General features: G+C 35.6%; 1 protein-coding gene across 1 annotated transcript; it reads right to left on the minus strand.

Moving 5' to 3' along the window:
* Positions 1-635: 635 nt before the first annotated feature.
* Positions 636-18,952, minus strand: LOC127803728 (homeobox protein LUMINIDEPENDENS). The gene is made up of 13 exons (XM_052340170.1): positions 18,416-18,952; positions 16,519-16,546; positions 15,950-16,080; positions 14,470-14,819; positions 14,294-14,387; positions 14,120-14,213; positions 9,948-10,077; positions 9,789-9,840; positions 9,660-9,703; positions 9,479-9,564; positions 5,796-6,230; positions 2,367-2,908; positions 636-1,824 (listed from the first exon to the last, which is right to left on the minus strand). Exons 1-13 carry the CDS (start codon positions 18,590-18,592, stop codon positions 1,030-1,032), a joined length of 2,958 nt encoding a protein of 985 aa, XP_052196130.1. The 5' UTR covers positions 18,593-18,952; the 3' UTR covers positions 636-1,029.
* Positions 18,953-20,371: the final 1,419 nt, after the last annotated feature.

The following is a 20,371-nucleotide window of genomic DNA, read 5'->3' on the forward strand; positions in this document are numbered from 1 at the left end:
CTTATTACAGGTTTCAGGTTTGAAAGTAGATATATGAATATCAGCCACGGTACACCTTATAACAATGAATTTATTTCTTTTACACTTCTTCTATTATTTTCGATTAAATACCGTCTAATTTAACTTGTCAGTCTACTAACCGTAATCATCAAACATGTATCCAACACATTTATTTACGAACTATTAGAGATGATACAAACATTGCATTACAGCGGAAGGGCTGAAACCACAGCAAACTGCAAACACGTCAGTGTAGAAACATTTTAACGACACAAGTAAAACAGAAATAGTATCATTGTTACTAGGAATATTTTCATAAGAAGTCAATCCAATAAAAAATTAAAAATAAAAATAAAAACACACACATAAAGGTTTCTTGTTTCATGTTGCAAGTCAAAGTAGCGCCCTACTGTCCCGAGATGAAGTCCATTCCTATCATGGGCCACTAAAGTTCTTATAGCCCAAATGTACCCACAACCCAGTTAAGGCACAACTCTCAGCTGCTCAACAAAATGTAAGTACAATGAGCTTCATATTTACTTAATAATTTCATTATTCACACCCCCTTCCACACATGCAAATAAAACCAAAATAAACAGTCCTTGCTTTCCCCAAAAGCTCAACCCCACTCTAAATGATACAAAATTTTTCATTGATGAGGTTAATGGAAAGGGAAATAACATGAATTCCTTGCGGAGCCAGAGTCCATCTCTCAATTGTTAGGATTACTTTTCGATACCTACAACTACGAGTTTACTGAATAATAATGAACAAATGACAGATTTTTCCACCAATGGAAGGACTAGAGTCCACACAACACAAGATTCACTAGAGTTGTGATGTCTGGCCGGTGCTGTTAACTGTTAGACCTTAAACCCGTTTGGATTGGAGCCTCCTCCAACCCCAAAATTTTTGATATCCCATTTTTGAACAGTAACACCACTATGCTACCAAGCATCAATCTGTCCTCCAGTTTCGGCCCATATTGCCACCCAACCAAGATTCACACACACACACACACTCATCGTCTCATCTCCTCCAGTCTCGTTGCCGTTTGTTTACATGCCTGTCAGTGTCATACTCCTGGTACCCGTAAGAATTTCGCGATCTCGGCCGGTCTGGGTCGGACCTGTAGTTATGGCCCACTATGTTCATTCTGGTGGATTCCGGGTAGCTCCACCCGGGGATTTGCTGGGAAGGTCTAGCCAGACCACGCTCCGGGCTCCATGACTCAAACCCCGGCTCACCCATATGATGATCATTTCTATCCCGAGAAGAGCCCGGCTGCACATGCCCTCTCATAAATGCGTTGTAATTGTTGGGCTGTGGACTTGGACTTGAGGCCAAACCCTGGGTAGCTCCCCAAGAATGTGCCTGAACGTGAGGGTGTGCGGCTGAGGGTGGTGCCGCCGGGTTAACATAGACCGAGGAGGATTCAACTTCAACCCGCACTGAATTTGAAGGCAATAATGCTGCAGCTGCCAAATTGGGTAGGGGTGAGCTATTATTACCGGGAATATTTCTCACGTTTAGGACCATTTCTGGAGGAGGCAATTGCATATTTGGGCTCTGGCGTAGTGGGGGAGCTACAGGAGTTGATGATGGCGGCAATGCTGCCAATTCAGCCATTGCTAGGTCGGATACACTCGGGATGCTTTGCCGTTGTTGGGCCATGAAGTTGACAGGCGGTAATTCAGGTTGAACCATAAAAGCAGTAGCAGGAAGAGGATTAATCCCTTCTTGCCTGGCAATAATAGTTTCTGTATTTGCTGTGGCTCTTTGCCGTGAAAATGGGTTTTTGCCCATCTCCGCCCTCCATCCGCTCTGCATTTACCAAAAGAAAAAAAGAAAGAAGGAAAGAAAAAAGCGACAAAAAATTAGAAGGCATCCATCAGTAGGAGAGTAGCAAAAATAGCAGTAATAGAAAGAATCCAGTTAGACTGCTTAATGACGATAATGATTACTTCTTCTGTATCACCGATGGGTGCAGAAACTTCTTTCTTTCTTTCTTCTTTTTTTTTTTTTTTTTTTAATTATTTGAAGAGGACGAATGGTGGAGTCTGTTAAGAGGCGACAAGAAACCCACACAATAGAGCCCGTCGGGAGACAAATTGGCTGTCGCCATTGCTGCAATAGCTCTCCCATTTCAACAAAAGAAAGGTGAGCAAATTCACTGCATTCATTGTCTGAATTATGACAATGATTCATTATTTACGGGCATTTGAGATTAAGATCGAGAGGGGGAGAGGATGGTAGTAGAAGAAGAAAAAAGAAGACCACGATGAGGATGAAGGAGAAGAAATTGGCAATAATTCCATAATTTCTCCACAGTATTGTACAATATATATACATGCTAAATAACGCACCGGTACAGGATCGCTGGGAGGAGTTGGGGATGGAAGAGAAACTTGAACGTTATCCTCACGACTTCTGCCTAATCCAACAGTCGAACTAGTCAGCGAGGCAACCCCATTGGCCTTAATCATATCAAGCAGCTTCACGGTGTCCTCACTCGATAAGTTACCACCACCTTGGACAGATGTCAAAGCAAAAACCAATTGAGGGTTGTTCAGCAACACCGCAAGCAACTCAAGATCCGGCCCTGGCAAGCTCCCAGTACTGTTCTGGGAAGATGCAGGGCCCGGAGCAACTGCATTAGTTTCATTTTCGCATTGAGAGACTGCTGTTTCAACACCATCAGCATCGGGCAACTGTACAGTGGGGATTTCGGGAGTTAAACTGTCATCATACTCCATCTCACGGTCCCAGGGTTCCCTGGGATCAGATGGTATCTCCTGCAATGTTCTGTAATTTATTTCCTTCTCTCTACGGATTCTGTTTCTCTGAACTTCAACCTCTTTGCTATTTTCTCCAGCGCCAACACTCCAATGTTCATTGATCCTCATTTCTGCATAAAGAAAGAGTAGGAGAGCTCAAATCTGCACTCTTATATGCCAACCCTGAAGGGGCCAGAGACTAAAGGAGACACCCTCGACAAAACACCAAATTATGCACCATAAGAGGCGAAACATATCCATAGTTACAGATTCATGATTGCAATTTTGCACCCTTTCAAGTAAGTTAATACTGGTCTATACTTGGGGATGTAACCAATGGAAATTTTTTCATCCACTGCCAGGCTCTTCAAGATTCAACGACAAATTACAGAATTTTTTTCCACTGGCAGAGAATCATTCCCAGTTTTGGATAAATAAAAGATAAGATTTAACACTCACGGGAGGCAAAAGTTTGCATAGTGAACCTTTTGCAAGATTGCAGTCTGTCTTTAAACAAACCCAGTACTAAATCAACCTGGCATTGAACTTTATAACCAACAAGTATACTCTCCCTCAACACTTACTGTTCAAGGTATTTCTTCTACTCACAGTTGGAACCAAACTCAATAAAAAAAAGGCAAAAAACAAAAAGGAGGCTCATGTTTACATAGCTTAAAAATCAACCGATCTTTTATCATAAACTCTATGAAAAAATAATAGATTGTTTGGTTTGTAACCCTCTTAACATGTATTGCCAGAGAAAAAGTAGTAGGGCCAATGCTACAGCACCCAAATGTAGTATTAAATTTCCAAGGGTCATCACATTTTCATGAATGGAAGCAAGTACAACATGTCTCAAGGCCAGAGGCTAAGAATTGGATCGTGGAACACTGAAAAATTGACCCCCAATTTATAAGGGTTTTAGTAAGGAATTCCTCAAATAGATATCATTGTGGAAAATGACTTATATAGTCATGTAAAAAAACAAAAAAAAATGAATGGGCATAAAGATGCACACGGAGATGTAATGACTTCGGAGAAACAAATAACGTGAGAAGAAACTATTTTAAATTTTTCCATGACAAATTATCTCATCCAAGAGGTGTCTTTATATGCTATCTGCTGATGGTGGATGACAAAAAAAAAAGGCATAAAAATATCAAGGTTAAGTTTTGGAAGAATGCCTTTGCATCCAAAGGCATCAAGTTGAATAGATGAAATTAAATATATGGAAATGTTAATTCAACAACAATAGAAGGGTTGATGTTATGACGTGACTAAAAGATCAAATCATTCCAAAAATAACAATTTAGATATACCAAATCAGTGGCTCAATAAGAATTTGAGATTATCGAAAAAGTTACTCACAAAATCAAGGCAAACTAATTAAAATGGAGATCCATATCCAACATTTTACAGTTATAAGAGCATCTTTGTTATATAGCTTGGAATGTTGCAGTTAAATGCCAAAATGTGCAAAATATGACATAACTAAAATGAAGATGTTAAGGTGGATTGAGGGCATAAAATTAGAAACAAAATTATATATAATAAAATTAAACCAACATCTACTAAAGATAAAGTGCATGATAAGATAAAAATAATTCGATCATATAAAAGAAGACTAATGAACACACCCCTGTGAGACAAGTGGAATAAACAAAAGTAGAAGAAAACAAAAGAAAAATTTATGAAAAATAACAATGCATGAGATATAGTGGTGCTACAAAAGATATGGCTATGAGTAAAGATGATGAAAGTTAGAGAGCTATAATTCACATAGTTAATTCCACCTAGTACGATTGGGACTACTTGCAAATATTATCATGTCAGCTCATACAATAATCACTGGTTATTCATAATAAAATCAGAGTGACATATGTTGAAGATAAGATGTGCAAGATGCAATTAATATGGTTTGGTTCAATGAGAAATCAACTAATAGCCACTCTTATGAAGAGAGTGAACAACTTAGAAGAAAATTATAATAAAAGAGGTCAAAGAAGACCAAAAAAATTTTGATGAAAAACTCTTAAACATGACACAAGATAATGAGAAGATACAGCATAAATAGAGATGATTGGGAAGCCACAATCCATATTATTGATTTCACCTAAGGAGATTAAAGAGTGGTCTGTCACTAAAATTATCATTTTCTCTCTCTAGCATATATGTTACTGGCATGAAGGTGATGCAATCTCCACTGATCTCCTATTGTGTAATGTGCATGCAAATATTTCTCTTGGCATATGTCTATGGCAATGTTTTAAGCAACCGCTCCCTGTCAAAACTGTGGAAAATTTGAAAACCGTTAAATCCAGATCCAGCAGGGGAAATTTTATATAAAGCATTTTTTCACTGTATATACGCTCAAATTGAGAATTCATTAAAATCTCACCATCCTTGCCTCTAATAATTTTGCCATAAGAAAATATTAATCCAACATTTAGACTTATAAAAGCAACCAACAGTTAAGTAAATCAAACAAAGTCTTATTCATATTAATTGTGTCAAGTATTGAATAGAAGGTCCTGACCAATCCCACCCACCAAATACCAATTCAACCCCTCTTTCTTTCTCCCAATTCCAGTGGCATGAAAAAAATGGAAAAGGCACAAGACTCAAATTGATTAATTAAAAATACTTACTCTATTATACAAATTGAAGCCTCTTATTATTTGGTAATGCATTAAATCTATGAAGAAAAAACTGCAACAATCATCAAATTTTCATGAAAGTGCAGAGTCAATGTAAATGTCATGCCAAGCACAAACTTGGGACAGTACAAGGTGTATAAGAAATTCTCTCCCTTTCTTCTTTATTTTTATTTTTTGCACCCACATGGGAGTAAAGAAGAGGGCATGTATTACGACCCAGTGCAGTTAAGAATGAAGTATGCCGCCCAGTTAGAGAACAATCCTGAGCATGGAGGTGTAAAGTCAAATTATCATATATTTACCAAAATGATTTGACTAATGGTAAAAGAAACAATAAAAGGAGCATAAGGGGCATATATACCTGCTGGCATCAGCCATGGGATCTGAACCCTCTTACACTTCTTCCACAATGGTTCATCTGGGTCAACATTCATCTTATTACTAACGGGAGCTTCCTGCTGAATAGAATCTTTTGAGGGAAGCATCACAAGGTCCTTGTGTTCCTCAACTTGTGGGCTAACACAAGCCCTAGATGCTGAAAGTATAGTTTTTGCCAAAGAAGAGGAGCTCTTGGATGAAATTTCAGTCTTCATATGGAAGCCTTCACCAGAAGATGCACCAGATTTTCCATGTTTGCTCTGCATAAATTGAGCACGCATTTTTGCTTTCTGGATATCATCAGCCGATAATGGACGGCTTTGACTTGTAGTTGCTGATCTTGTAATCTGCATGTTTCTTCCAACTGATTTCTGGCCTGGTTGTTCCACCAGAAGAACTTTTCTTCGTTCTCTAGTTTCTGTATCTAGCTAAGGCAAAGAAATCTTTTTCCTTCTTATCTCTCTCTATATATAGTATGAACACTTGCTCTTTAAATGATAGAAATAGGCAAATCACAGATGCATGGTTTACATCATTTTAGCTACTTATATAAGTCCTAGTCTAGCAGACATAAGTCTTGCTACAGGAATCAGGCATCACACCACGACTAAGAACAAACTTTGATCTTCATTCAATTTTGTGTCATTTTGTGAAATTAAATGGTAAGCAGAAACAGTTTTTTAAAGGATGCATAACTGAAGTATATTCTTTTCACCAATCCAAAAAAGAAAATAAATTCATTTCAGCAAAGTTTTACTCACCAAGAAAAACATATATATACCTTCAATCACAATCAGCAGTTTTAAGGTACCAAATAGTAAAGGGAAACAGGTGTAAGACATTCAGGAAACCATTATTAAAATGGTCGTTAGTGGGGTTTGCAGAAAATATTGGGTGGTAAAGATTCTAAGTTGGGTTTTGTTGATGACGGATCATCAACATCAACTCACAGCCACGGATCAGCTCTCGCCCTCAAAGGACAAGAGCCCGACCGCACTTATAAGTTCAGTGGTTGCCCCCTAGGCAACCGATGTAGGATTGAGAACCGGTGCACAGCACCACCTCCAACCCTCCCCCCCTAAGTGTGGTGGCGCTCTTGGGTGCGAACCATCTCAGGGGTGACACAGGGTGGTTAAGGCCAGAGCCCAGGGTTTCCCACAGACAGCGCCAAATGTTGATGACGAATCATCGACATCAGCTCTTGCTCTCAAAAGGACACGAACCCCACCGCACTTATAAGCTCAGTGGTTGCCAATGTGGGATTGACAACCGGTGCACAGCACCACCTCCAGCCCTCCCCCCCTGTACATACTAAGATGTTCCCACTCTCGAACTACACTTAGAAAGGATGCTTTTCATACTCTGTCCCCAATTTCACATCATTGCTCGAGATTGTTCAAGAGTTCTTTTTCTGATAAATTACAATGTCTACAACAAGATTTAGCACATAAGTTGTTCATATGCACCTATTTCTTAATATTTCTAAAAGGTCATCCCAAAATTGAATTTTGTAGCTACTTGGAATTGCATCAAGGATCAGCTCTTCCCCCAAGACCCCCATCAAACTGCATCAAAATGAAACCACGGTTTTTTAAGTGTAGATCTTTTTTTTTTTCTTGATATGAATTTAAATTGTATATTAGATTTCAAATTTCTCTGATTTACTGCTAGAAAGTGTATGGCCATAGCAATCAATTTAAAGTCTCTGATGTCCCTTTGGTTTCTCTTCAATATAGTCCTTTATTTAACTTATTTTAACCTTTTAGCTACATCTCAGAGGTCCTTTTCTCATTCTTTTACTTACTGTACTACCAGAGGAATAGGAACCCACAATACTATTGGTTCCTCTCAACGATCGAATTGGATTCGAAAAGTAGAGTTATACCAAGGCATGGATGATTTTCTATTCCTTGTATTGTCAAATTTCCAAATTGGGAAAAATTGTTTGCAATATCATCAAATTTACACCAACCAGACTCTCTGAAAATGGAGGCCTTTTGTCGAGCAATCATGAAGATAAATCACTACATGCCTTTACACATGGGCACATATTTCTGCATTCAATAAATCAGCCTTTTGACTATCATAAATTGCTGAAGGACAAATACTTAAAGCAACCATAAATGCAAACAGCTATTTAATTGATCAACATTTATTTGTAGCTGTTAGCTTCACACAATCTTGGCCTACTGCAACAAGTGGTACTTGTAGTGTGTACTACGTACTCAGCAGTCAAACTTGGATGCTGTAAAGACTTAAGTATTCTTCTAATTCTTGTTCACTAATAATAAATGAGCACAATAGTCAGCAAAATACCAGATACTTATTTTTTTTCCTTCTAAAAGTTAAAATGATATGATTGGAGCTCCACACCTTTGGGCTCTTGGACCAAAATAAAAGAAAACTCCTTCTTTACTCAGACATACTAATTACTTCATGGGTGTAAACATTTTAAAATTTTGCAGACTTCAGCCAATATTGCTGTAAGGAAAATGAAACAACAAAAGAGAATATGAAAAGAAGAACATTACATATTCTGATAATGTACAGGAAACATGTTCAGCTGGCAAATAGCCCTGTCATATTTAATATCTCCGTACCAGCATAGTGTATCTGGAGTCCATGTATTGCCAGTAATAGGAAAAGTTAAGCTATTCTACTGGCATTCTTCTACATCAATTAGTAGGTGACTTCCTCACATTTTCATTCTGCTCAATTAAGTATTTCACATATACAATTCTTTTATGTATTGAGAACTATCTCAATGAATTTTTTAGATTAAGCCATTATCCAATAAACTAACAGGCAAAGATCAAATTGAATCCACCTGCGCAGAGCAAAACCCAGATGTGAGAAAAATTTAACAGTCCCGTTCAGAAAGCTAAGAACTTGACATTGGAATTCCAATTCTGGAGTTTTAACGAATTCCTTGTGTTTGGAACAGAAAAGTTGTGAGAATTGGAATTCCATTTACTCAAAATTTGGAATTAGAATTTGGAATTAGAATTTAGATCAAATTTGTCCGGAATTAGAATCTTAGGCCCCATTTTTTTATTTATTTTATTTCTACAAATACCCTTCCCTACATAAGATTTTATTATATTTCTAGTTGTAATTGTTTAGTAAAACCAAGTAGTGTAGTTGTTAATTATCAATAATTTCTTTCTATAATATGACATGGTGTTATTTTTATTTTTTTATAGAACATTTAAAAATTAAAATCTATTGTTTAATTTTATATATTAATCTGTTACTTTGATTGGATTATTAAGGGTAATATGGTCAAACTATGTACCTAATGCAATTCCAACCTAGTTCCAAATATAAGAATTGGAATTCAATTCTAATTTTTAGTGTTTGTTCCAAATGAAATAATTAGAATTCCAATTTTGTTGGAATCATTTAAATTATGGAATTAGAATTATGATTCCATTACAATAGGTTCCACATGGACTGTAAGAACAAGTTCTTTTAAAGTGTAAGATTTATATGAAGAACATATTGACGTTGTTACAAATACCTATGCATTCTACAAGCAAGTAGTACAAGCATGACCAACTACAGTAACATGATGACATGTAATTAACTTAAAGAGAAAGATGGCATGAATCCCATTAAAAGGGGATGAATTAGATTTTCAAAAATAAAATGAAATCTTTAGGATACGAGATGAAGATACACCTCGGGTAAGCTTCTTAGAATCATCTGTGGATGCTGGGAGCAGTTTCAGTAGCTGCGGAGATTCCAATTTCCTGCATAACATATAATCAAACAGAATGAATGTGTAACTCACACAACAAAACACATGCACATATATCCACACATATATATATGTGTTTATGTATACCTGAAGTTCTCTGACCCTTCTAATGAGGGAGCGATAGTATCTTCCTATAGATCAGGAAACAAACAGTTAGCAAACATCTAGCCACATAAAGACATTCCAACCTACAGAAAACTTCTGTTAAGCACTCACAGGCACATCAACTTTTGGCTCCCATGATTCATCACCCATGATTTCATTAATGCTGTACATCATCAAATAATGCAAAAGGAATTAGAGAAGTAAAAAAAAAAAAAAAGATATTTCTTTTCACCAGGAAAATGTGTATTAGAGGAAAATAAATATTCATACCTCTGCTTCAGTAGCATCTCATTCTGTGCATCAGTAGAAGATTTTACAGTGCCTGGTTTCTTTAAAGGCTGACTTCTTGCGAATATTTTGCTCCATCTACATAACAAAATCCTTGCCCTGTTTGAAATGTCTGATCTTCAAATCAGATAAATGAGATTCAAGAATATCAAAAGAGAAACAAGAATACACAATTAGAGCATGACTATTATGTCTTTCACAAGGAACAAAAAGGCATTTCTTTTCCATCAAAACAGCCAAAATGCTTCTGTTTCCTAGTTGGACAACAGTAAACAATAACAGAAAACCTAAATCCCAACTCCCGAGGGCCATATATTAACAGAAACATTTATCAGATTTTCATTTCCAACTTTTCACTTCATCTCTAGTTTTCTTTTTCACAGGAAAATTTGAAAACACATTCAATTATTAAATATAGACTTCTTATATTAAAAACTCAAAAATGTGTTTAAAATTAATACAGGGAGCATTCAATTGTTATTTAAAGGAATATCTTGTTATGGATAGCATTTTTAAATATACAACATTCATGGTCTTGCTAATAATGTAATTTTAATAATAATCATTTAATATAAATTTAAATTCTTTCTAGAATTTTAGAAATTTTCTAATCCTAATATTATCGTTTTTAATATTTTTATTATTTATTATTAGCCTATTGTAATATTTCTTAATATTTTTACTATTATAATGCTAATATTATTGATACTATTAATATTATAATAATCAGTTATTTTTAAGTTATAACATTATAGGTTTAATTATTAGTCAATTTTGCTATATATACAAAGTCAAAACCAAAATCAAAATCATAGATTAAGGATTGGCTCATGGAATATAGGAACATTAACAGGCAAAGCTATGGAAGTGGTAGATGTGATGATTAAGAGAAAGATTAATATTATGGGCCTTCAAGAGACGAGATGGGTGGGGAAAAAAATAAAAACTTTATCAGAAACTAGATATAAAATATGGTGCACAGAAAATGATCGAGCGAAAAATGAAGTGAAAATTATTATGGATAAAAGCTTAGTAGAAGAGGTAGTGGAGTAAAGAGAATAGGGGATAGGATTATTATGGTGAAGGTTGGTGTAGGAAGAATGATTATGAATATCTTTAGTACATATGCACCACAAGCGGGGTTAGGTGAGGAGATAAAAACAAAATTCTGGGAGGACTTAGAGGGACTCATACAAATGATACCAAGAGGAGAGAAAATGATTATAGGAGGTGACTTAAATGGTCACGTGGTTAGAGACGGAAATGGCTATAGAGAGGTACATGCAGGGTATGGATTCGGGAAAATTAATAATGAAGGTAAATCTATTCTAGATTTTGCTATGACATATGGGCTCATCATAACTAATACTAGGTTCAAAAAACGAGACGAACACTTAATCACATATAAAAATGTCACATCAAGCACCCAAATAGATTACTTTCTCGTGAGACAAGATGTTCAGTTATGTTATAGGGATTGCAAGGTGATACCAGGTGAGTGTTTGACTACTCAACATAGGCTTTTGGTACTTGACGTCCAAGTAAGAAATTGAAAAAGAAAAAATCACATAAAACAAAATCCAAGAATTAGGTGGTGGGATTTAAAAGGGAGAAATAATTAATCTTCAAAGAAAAATTAAGGGGTAGAAGGGAATGGAATGGAGAAGGACAGGCAAATCAAATGTGGAGGAAAATTGCTATTGCCCTGAGAAGCACGGCAAAAGTAGTTCTTGAAGAGACAAATGGTAGATCCCCAAACCTTAAGGAGTCTTGGTGGTGAAATGAAGAGGTATAATTGAAAATTAGAAATAAGAAAACTTGCTATAAGGCTGTATATCAATGCAGTAATGAAGAAAACCTAAAAAATTATAAAGAAGCGAAAAAGACAGCAAAAAGAGGTACTAGTGAAGCAAGGTCAAAAACATATGAGAATCTATATAAACGACTTGATACAAAAGATGGAGAAAAGAATATATATAAATTAGCTAAACCAAGAGAAAGAAAAACAAGGGATTTAATCCAAGTGAAATGCATAAAAGATGAAAACCAAAATGTATTAGTGAATGAGGAAGCGATTAAGGAGAGATGGAATGAGTATTTCACAAAATTATTTAATAATGGTGGGGACACAAGAATTAGGTTGGGACATCTTTGTAACTCCGAAGGGAACGTGAACTATACATTTTATCGATGCATAAATTCAAAAGAAATAAGACAAACATTAAAAAAGATGAAAAATCATAAGATGGTAAGACCAGATAATATACTAATAGAGGCATGGAAATGCATGGGAGAATAGGGCATCTCCTAGCTAACGAAATTATTAAACGCGATCCTTAAATCAAAAAAGATGCCAGATGAGTGGAGGAATAGTACTTTGGTTCCTATATACAAGAACAAAGGAGATGTTCAAAACTGTTAAAATTACTGAGGAATTAAGTTAATGAGTCATACCATAAAACTCTAGGAGAGAGTAATAAAACAAAGGCTCAGAAAAGAAATAAACGTCTCGAAAAATCAGTTTGATTTCATGCCTGATAGGTTAACAATGGAAGCTATATACCTATTGAGGCGCCTAATGGAAAGGTATCGGGATCATCAAGAGGACCTGCATATGGTGTTTATAGATCTAAAAAAGGCCTATGATAGGGTCCCTAGAGAAGTATTATGAAGGGTTTTAGAGAAGAAAGGAGTCTGAATAGCCTACATACAAATCCTTAAGGACATGTATCACGGTGCAGAGACAAGGGTCAGAACATACGGACGGAATACTGAATCGTTTAAAATTACAATGGGACTGCATCAAGGTTCTACACTAAATCCATACTTATTTGCTTTAGTAATAGATGAACTCACTAAACACATTCAAACAAAGATGCCATGGTGTATGTTATTTGCAGATGACATAGTATTGGTGGATGAAACAAAAGAGAGAGTAAACACTAAGCTTGAGTCGTGGAGAAACAATTTAGAATCTAAGGGATTTAAATTAAGTAGAAGGAAAACAGAATATATGGAATGTAAATTTAGTAAGAATACAAGTGTAGAGGATGTTATAATAAAATTAGAAGACCAAATCATACAAAGAAAATGCCATTTTCGATATTTAGGATCAGTGATTCAAAAAGATTCAGAAATTCACAAGGATGTCACGCATAGAATTAAGGCAGGTAGGCTAAAATGGGGAAATGCATCGGGGGTGTTATGTGATGGTCAAATCCCATTAAAATTGAAAGGAAAATTCTATAAGACAACTATAAGATCAGTTTTGTTGTATAGCTCAGAATGTTAGGCAATCAAATACCAGCATGAGCAAAAGACGAGCGTAGCGAAGATGAGGATGCTAAGATGGACGTGCGGCCATACAAGAAAAAATAAAATTAGAAATAAGGTTATTCGTAATAAGGTAGGAGTAGTGTCAATCGAGGAGAGATGGGAAAGACTAGACTAAGATGATTTGGTCATGTGAGAAGAAGACCAAGAGACGCTCTTGTGAAGAGAGTTGATGAAATAGAACAATTAATTAAAAAAAAAGGTAGAGGCAGACCCAAGAAGATTTTGAGAGAGACATTAAAGTTTGATATGAAGTGTATGGGCCTAAATGAAGATATGACAAAAGACAAAAATACATGAAAGTCTAGAATTCATATAGCCAACCCCACATAGTGGGATAAAGGCTGGATATGTTGTTGTTTTACTATATATACAATACATGATGTTAACATTCAAACCTCCTCTCTTACCCGAGGGGGGGGGAAATCAAACCTCCTAATTTAGGTCCAATGCCGGTGCCCATAACCATTTTTGTAAATCAAGTCATCACAGTGCTTTCTAATGGAATTCCTTTACTTCCCTATTATGACATATATGTTCATAAATGGTGAACGGGACATTGGTACACAAGGATGGATGTGAGATAGCCTGTTGCTTAGTAGTTGTAATATTCTGGGATGCATAATTCCATGAAACATTATTTGCATGAATGATAGTTTCCAAAGAAAACTGCTGAGTTCACATTTTTATCTTTGACCAAACTATTGAACTAGGCAGCAAACCTTAATGTTTCCCTGCTATTTACATCAAAGATGTGAAAATATGTGTACTAGATTCAGAGAGAGAGAGAAAGGGAAGAAGTGTCTGTAGCATAACCACACCTGGTGTCCTATAGAAGCGCAGCCTGTTAACACTTTGTAGTATGGCTGACATATGTACAGGAAGAGCTTTGTGTAGCGGCAGGTGACAAAGAACCTAGTAATGCCCAGTAATTAATTATTAAGCTCAACTGTGAGTTATAAAAGTAACCCATTTTCAATAGCACCAATATATACCTTAAGAATGACATGAAGAACACTTGTTTGCTCTTCAGTGGCAGCTTGACTTAGCCATGTCGCTAAAATCATCACACCATCTTTAGTTAAGAACCTGCAAGTGAATAAGAGAATAACCAGGTCAATGTAAAGGCTCGCTAAGACAATAAAACAAAAAGCCACATTCATGAGAGTACCAGTATAATACTGAAGGATTCTGAACTTGCAAGATCCACTCCATTAGTTTAACCTGTCCAGAAAATGTTTCTTCCTTCCGCATCAAACCAAAAATATTATCCACAAAATGTCTGTCGGAGCCCTCTAGGCCAGGCAGAGTTTCAGCCTGTGTGGAGCAACAAGGTTTTTCTTCACTGCCAGTAGGTCCCAAAGAGTTTAAGGGTACTGGATGAATTGGCATTGCAAGATCAGTGCTCATTGGGACCCCATCCTGCATCTGCTCAGATGCACTAGATCTAAGTGCCTTCTCCCTTGACAAACGAACAAATTTCCTCACTTTTGAACGCTGATTATTAAAAAATTCGCGAACCTTTGAACATAAATAAGAGGTGTAAGCAATCAGTCATTTACAACAACAAGTAACATGATTTCAAAACACATTCCACTAATCCCAGTGGGCATTGGAATACCAGATAACTTTTCTTAAAGCAAACGGCTGAATAATAGTCCAGAAAATAGGTACAACCCAAAAAGGAATTCCCCCATTCTTATGGTTGGGTTTTTCAGGTGGTGCCAAACTATCCTTGAAACAATGTTTTTGGATTGTGGAGAACTTTGAGTAACTAATGAGTGGAAGGATACACATTTTTGCTTGATACTCTTCTTATACATCGGTGGTACCTATGATAACTTCCTACATATAAACAAGATGAATATAGACAGATTGAACTTAAAGCCGTAGCAATTTCTTTGTCCCCCCCTTAGGGGAAAAATCAACCTTCAAAATTTCAGTAGCCCAATAAACAGAAAGTAACTTCCATGTAAAAACTTCTCTAACTTCCATGGAAAAACTTCTCTATTTTCTTTTACACCAAGGTATACAATTAGGAGCTAACAGAATCAAGCAAGAAAGAAAAGTCCAGTTTCCACATCTTGATATCATCCCCACCCATACCTTAAATGCCCTCTTCTTCCTAAACAAATACTTGGGTAAATTGACCGTACACCCCCTGTACTTTGGACCTTTCGCCTAGACACCTCATGTACTTTATTTTTCACCAAACTAGTCCATGTACTTTCCTTAAATCACAAGGACGCCCCCTCTGATAGTAACGTTGTCAATTAAATTATAATTAACATGATCTCTATTTAATTAAAAAAGAAAATAAAAAATAATTACAAAAGGCTCGGTTGAATGCCTGAACCCCAAAACCAATCTGGTGGGGTTTATGTTTAATTTTATGTTAATTTCAATTTAATTAACACTGTTACTAACAAAGGGGCTGTCCTAACGAAGTAAGAAAAGTACAGGAACTAGTTTGGTGAAAAATAAAGTACAAGGCGTGCCTGGGCCAAAGGCCCAAAGTACAGTGGGTCAGTGGTCAATTTAGCCCAAATAATTCCCACACAGTACTTTCATTCTGTATGATTTTCCTAAGAACAATTAAAAACAAAAGGAAGACATGAAGACTATGTGGAACAGGGGAAGTTAGAATAAACCTGTGTAACAGTAACACCAAAAAGAGCACTGATTTCACGAAATTCCTTCTTTGTAATTGCATCTTTGACGGAGAAAACTGATTGCATATAATTTACAGCTTTAGGGTTTAGCAGATCTCTAGGTCTTTTGCCTGCAAAATCAAATGTGTTCATTTTTACAAGGCCTGAACAAACCAAGAGGATTAGATCAATATTATCCAATTAACCATATGATAATTTACTAGAGTCCTTCCTATAAAGCACCAAATGGGCATGCATTAGGAATTGATAGTCCAACAAAGTATACACCTAATAAATACCTAATATAAATATGCATGCATTAAATGTTGGATGAACAAATTAACTACTCTGCTCCATATACGCAAAACACAAATTCATGAAAACCATCCATGTATATGCAGATGAGAACAGAAGCTTCTGGCATCTGTGTATGTCAATCAACAAGAAAGTAAACCCCTTTTTCATTGAGAAAGAAAAGTCAATCATATCCAATGAAATGATTGAATCCCAATAAAATGATAAATCATGCGTTGTAACATTGCCAGTAAGAGCCCAATAACAGCACTTACCAATTTTAATTGACAAAGCCCCAGCCGCCTGCACATTATGGAAAAAAATTAGTGGGAAAGTAGGATGAGAAATGAAGGCGGCATATCCAAAACATGAGCATTTAATAAGACATCACCATGATGTTCCTTGCCTTGAAGCAAGGATGGTGACTCAGCACCTAGTACGCCAAAATACCATCACGTAATAATACAAATTGATCATTCACAGTAGCACATCAGAGCACTAGAAAGTGAGGAAAAGCATGCTTCAGGTAATTCAACATTATGTTAGTCATACTTTTTCACAATTATTGCTTTAAACAAATTTAAAAAATAAATAAAAGATAGTAGCATTAGTAGCAACAGCACGAGTTGCACCCCCCCCCCCCCAAAGTACATGAGGCTCTCCCCCGTACAAGGGTACGGAGAGGGTTATTCTTAGCCTTACTCTTATTTCGCAAAGATGCTGCTTCCACAACTCAAACTAGTCACTTTCTAGCCACAAAAATGCAATGTTAACGTTGCTAACAAGGCTCGCCTTCATGTTAATAGCTATAACTGTTTCAGTTTAATTAGCTTTACATGAAGAAACATAATTTCAATCAACAATCCAAGCCATTTTTAGATAAGTTGCCACTAATCCCCTAATGAAAAAGTATGCTACCTAAAACAACAATACAAACACCAAGTTCAATCCCACTAGATGGAGTAGGTTACACTCTAATCCTTTCAATCCTATTCGATGGAGTACTCTAATCTTTTGAGATGCATTATATCCCATGTCATTCCTATAAATTTCTCAAAAAAAATTCTTTGGTCTTCCCCTAGCCTTTTTGTGACAAACTTCTTTTATTAAATCCACTTTCCTCAAAGATGCATTTATTGGTCTTGTTATCACATATCCAAACCATCTTAATCATAGTATGTGCATCTTATTTTCAATAAGTACCATTCTAACTCTTGTTACAAATAATATTATTTGTAAATTTGTCCTTTTTTACATGGCCACACATTTATTACAACATTCTCATCTTAGATATGCTCATATTTGCATATGCTAGTACTTAACTGTCTAACATTTCATACATAAAACAAAGTTAGTCTAATAGTCATCCAATAAAACTTGCTTTTTTAACTTTCAACAGATTTTGCAATCACATAAAATCTATTTTAACTATCTTGACTTAACTCGGTAGGCAACATCTCTGAATCTCAATAAAAGTATGCTACCTATAACATTATTGATTGGGACAAAAGAGAACTGATACTGTAAAATAGAAATTTGGAACATCTGTTGCAGTATGGCAAACCAATTATCCAAAACATTAAGAGGTAGATAGGCTTGATTATTCCTCCAAAGCCATCTACTTCATAAGCCCCAGTTTTCTTACAACATGAAGAGACACGCCAATTACTAAAGAAAACCGTGTTTATAACACATTATCTATCCATCTCGAGATTAACACCCACTCGTCCACCAGAAAAGCAATACTACACGTGTCGATGGTTCCATGCAGCATTGACAAGTTCACCATGGGCAATACAGATTTGCATTCAATATCCACCTAAATAATCAATGACACAAAATTTCTAACATCGTGCAAAAAATAAATAAATAAATAAATATTGTCGACACCTATGAACTTCCTCTGCAGAGACAACCTAAGATACAACACCAACAACAACAATCACACATCTTAATCCCGCTAGGTTGGGAGGTCGGGTTGGATATATGAATTTTGGATCTCCAACCATCTCTGTCTATTGCCGCATCCTCTTCTAAGACTATAATATTTTCTGTCATAACTCGGCGTCTTTCCTTCCCACTGTTCGCTCTCCAGCCAAACCGATGGCAGAAATAACCCTAACAACAAAACACCATAAAAAAATAATAATAATAAAGTAAACATGAATGTACCATTTCTTGAGAGAGGGGGTTGACGCCGGTGAGTTTGCATTGCGTGACAACGATGTTTTGGAGCTGATCAACCTGGCTCCGGAAAAGCTCCATCTGGGAATGCAACAAGCCCTGTGATGACGCCGTCGACTCGCAAAGGGCCAATTCCAATTGGTTCTCCTTCAAGACCTCCATCATCGACCCCAACAATAGAATCTTGAGAGCCCAGCACAGAGAATTGAAACAGACCGCGCATCAGAATTGGAATCTTACAAGTCCCTGATTCATCCAAAATGGGCTGTACCTATAACTAGGGTTTCGGGACCGTGGCTACAGCCCTTCAAATTACGCACAACAGAAGAAGCATAGAAAGTGTATCTCGAAAGGAATAGGTAGAGTGACAAAGCCGGACGATCGATCGCTCCTTCGACCTTCCCAACTGATCCAATCTCCAAGCTCTCCCCTAATCGGCCATATGTTTAATGTTCATCCAGGTACAGGGTTTTCTACTGGGTATGCCCCTGAGCCGGAGCAAGTTCCGTATCGGGCAGGAAATATGGGGGGCGAGCGGGTTATGTCTGTCCGAACAATGAACCCGACTCTGATTTGGATCTAATCTTTGCAGCCAGTAATTGAATCAGAGGCTGTTTGGCCTACTCTTTTTTTTTTACACAGCTTATAAGTTTTTTTTTATTTATAAACATTGTAAAATTTAAAAATTATAGTGTATTTAGATAAACATATTTTAAACTATTATTATTTATAAAACTATGTATTTTGTTTGAAAATTTTGATAAACTATATAAATTTAATAAAAAATAAAAATAAATATATGGCTAAATAATATAAATAACATTTATAAAAATATTAATTTTTAATAAAAATAAATTATAAATTGATATCAAAGAATAATGTTTAAAGACAGAGTTTGAAATAATTGATTTTTTTTATAACCAAAATTATAATTAACTTGATCAGTGAAATAAACTTTCAACAGTGTTTTATTTTGAGAAAATATGAGATAATTTTTTTAAATATTGTTAAAATAACGTTTAAATTTGACAATATTTAAACTATTTAATTTTTAAAAAATATATAACTAAATAAGTTATATAATATATAAATTAAAATAGCAGTGAAATTGTTAAGCCAGGCACCCTCTCGATAGTGCATAAAATACATGTAAAAACTTGACTAATTATAATTATAATTAAAATAAAAATAAAAATGAAGAATAAATTGACGAATAAATTATTAGCAATGTTTTAAAAATCAGATCGGAGAGCGAATCGGCCTATTAATTGGGTCACAAGTCAGTTGATCCGACCGGTTAGACCAGAGTTGTCTAACCAGATGATGTCATATATATATTTTATAATTAAATAATATATATTAAATATATATTATTATGAGAGATGCTATTATTAACTAATATACAAGTAATATTTTATATATAATTGTTATATATGTTATTAAAGAATTAATTAATAATTAAGAATTTAAAAATAAGTAAGAGAGTGAAAAAAATTGGGGTCAACTCAGTTCTCGGTTCACCGGTTCGACCGGACTTTGACCAAGTTGAAGAAGATTTGAATTTTTATGTCAAATCAGACCGAATAGGCCACTAGTTTCTGGTTAAACTAGTCCGACTGGCCGATCCGGTCCGATTTTTTAAATAGTGATTATTAGTTAGAAAAAATTATAATAATATTAGTTTTGTATTATTTTTTATAAATAGTTATCTAATTAGAAAATTCATGCAATGTACAAATCAACGTCTAAATTGAATAAAATACAATATATCATGTTAAAAATAAATTTATTGACATTGAGGTTGGTGGATTGGCAAACAAATTAAATAAAATAAAAAATATAATTGATAAATAAATCACTACCATGTCCCATTTATTTTCTATGCTTGGCATCAATATACCAGTTTTTGTCAATCCCTGTCCCTCCCAATTTTTTTTTTTCTTT

This window comes from Diospyros lotus, chromosome 1, assembly GCF_014633365.1.
Source record: "Diospyros lotus cultivar Yz01 chromosome 1, ASM1463336v1, whole genome shotgun sequence".
Taxonomy (NCBI): Eukaryota; Viridiplantae; Streptophyta; class Magnoliopsida; order Ericales; family Ebenaceae; genus Diospyros; species Diospyros lotus.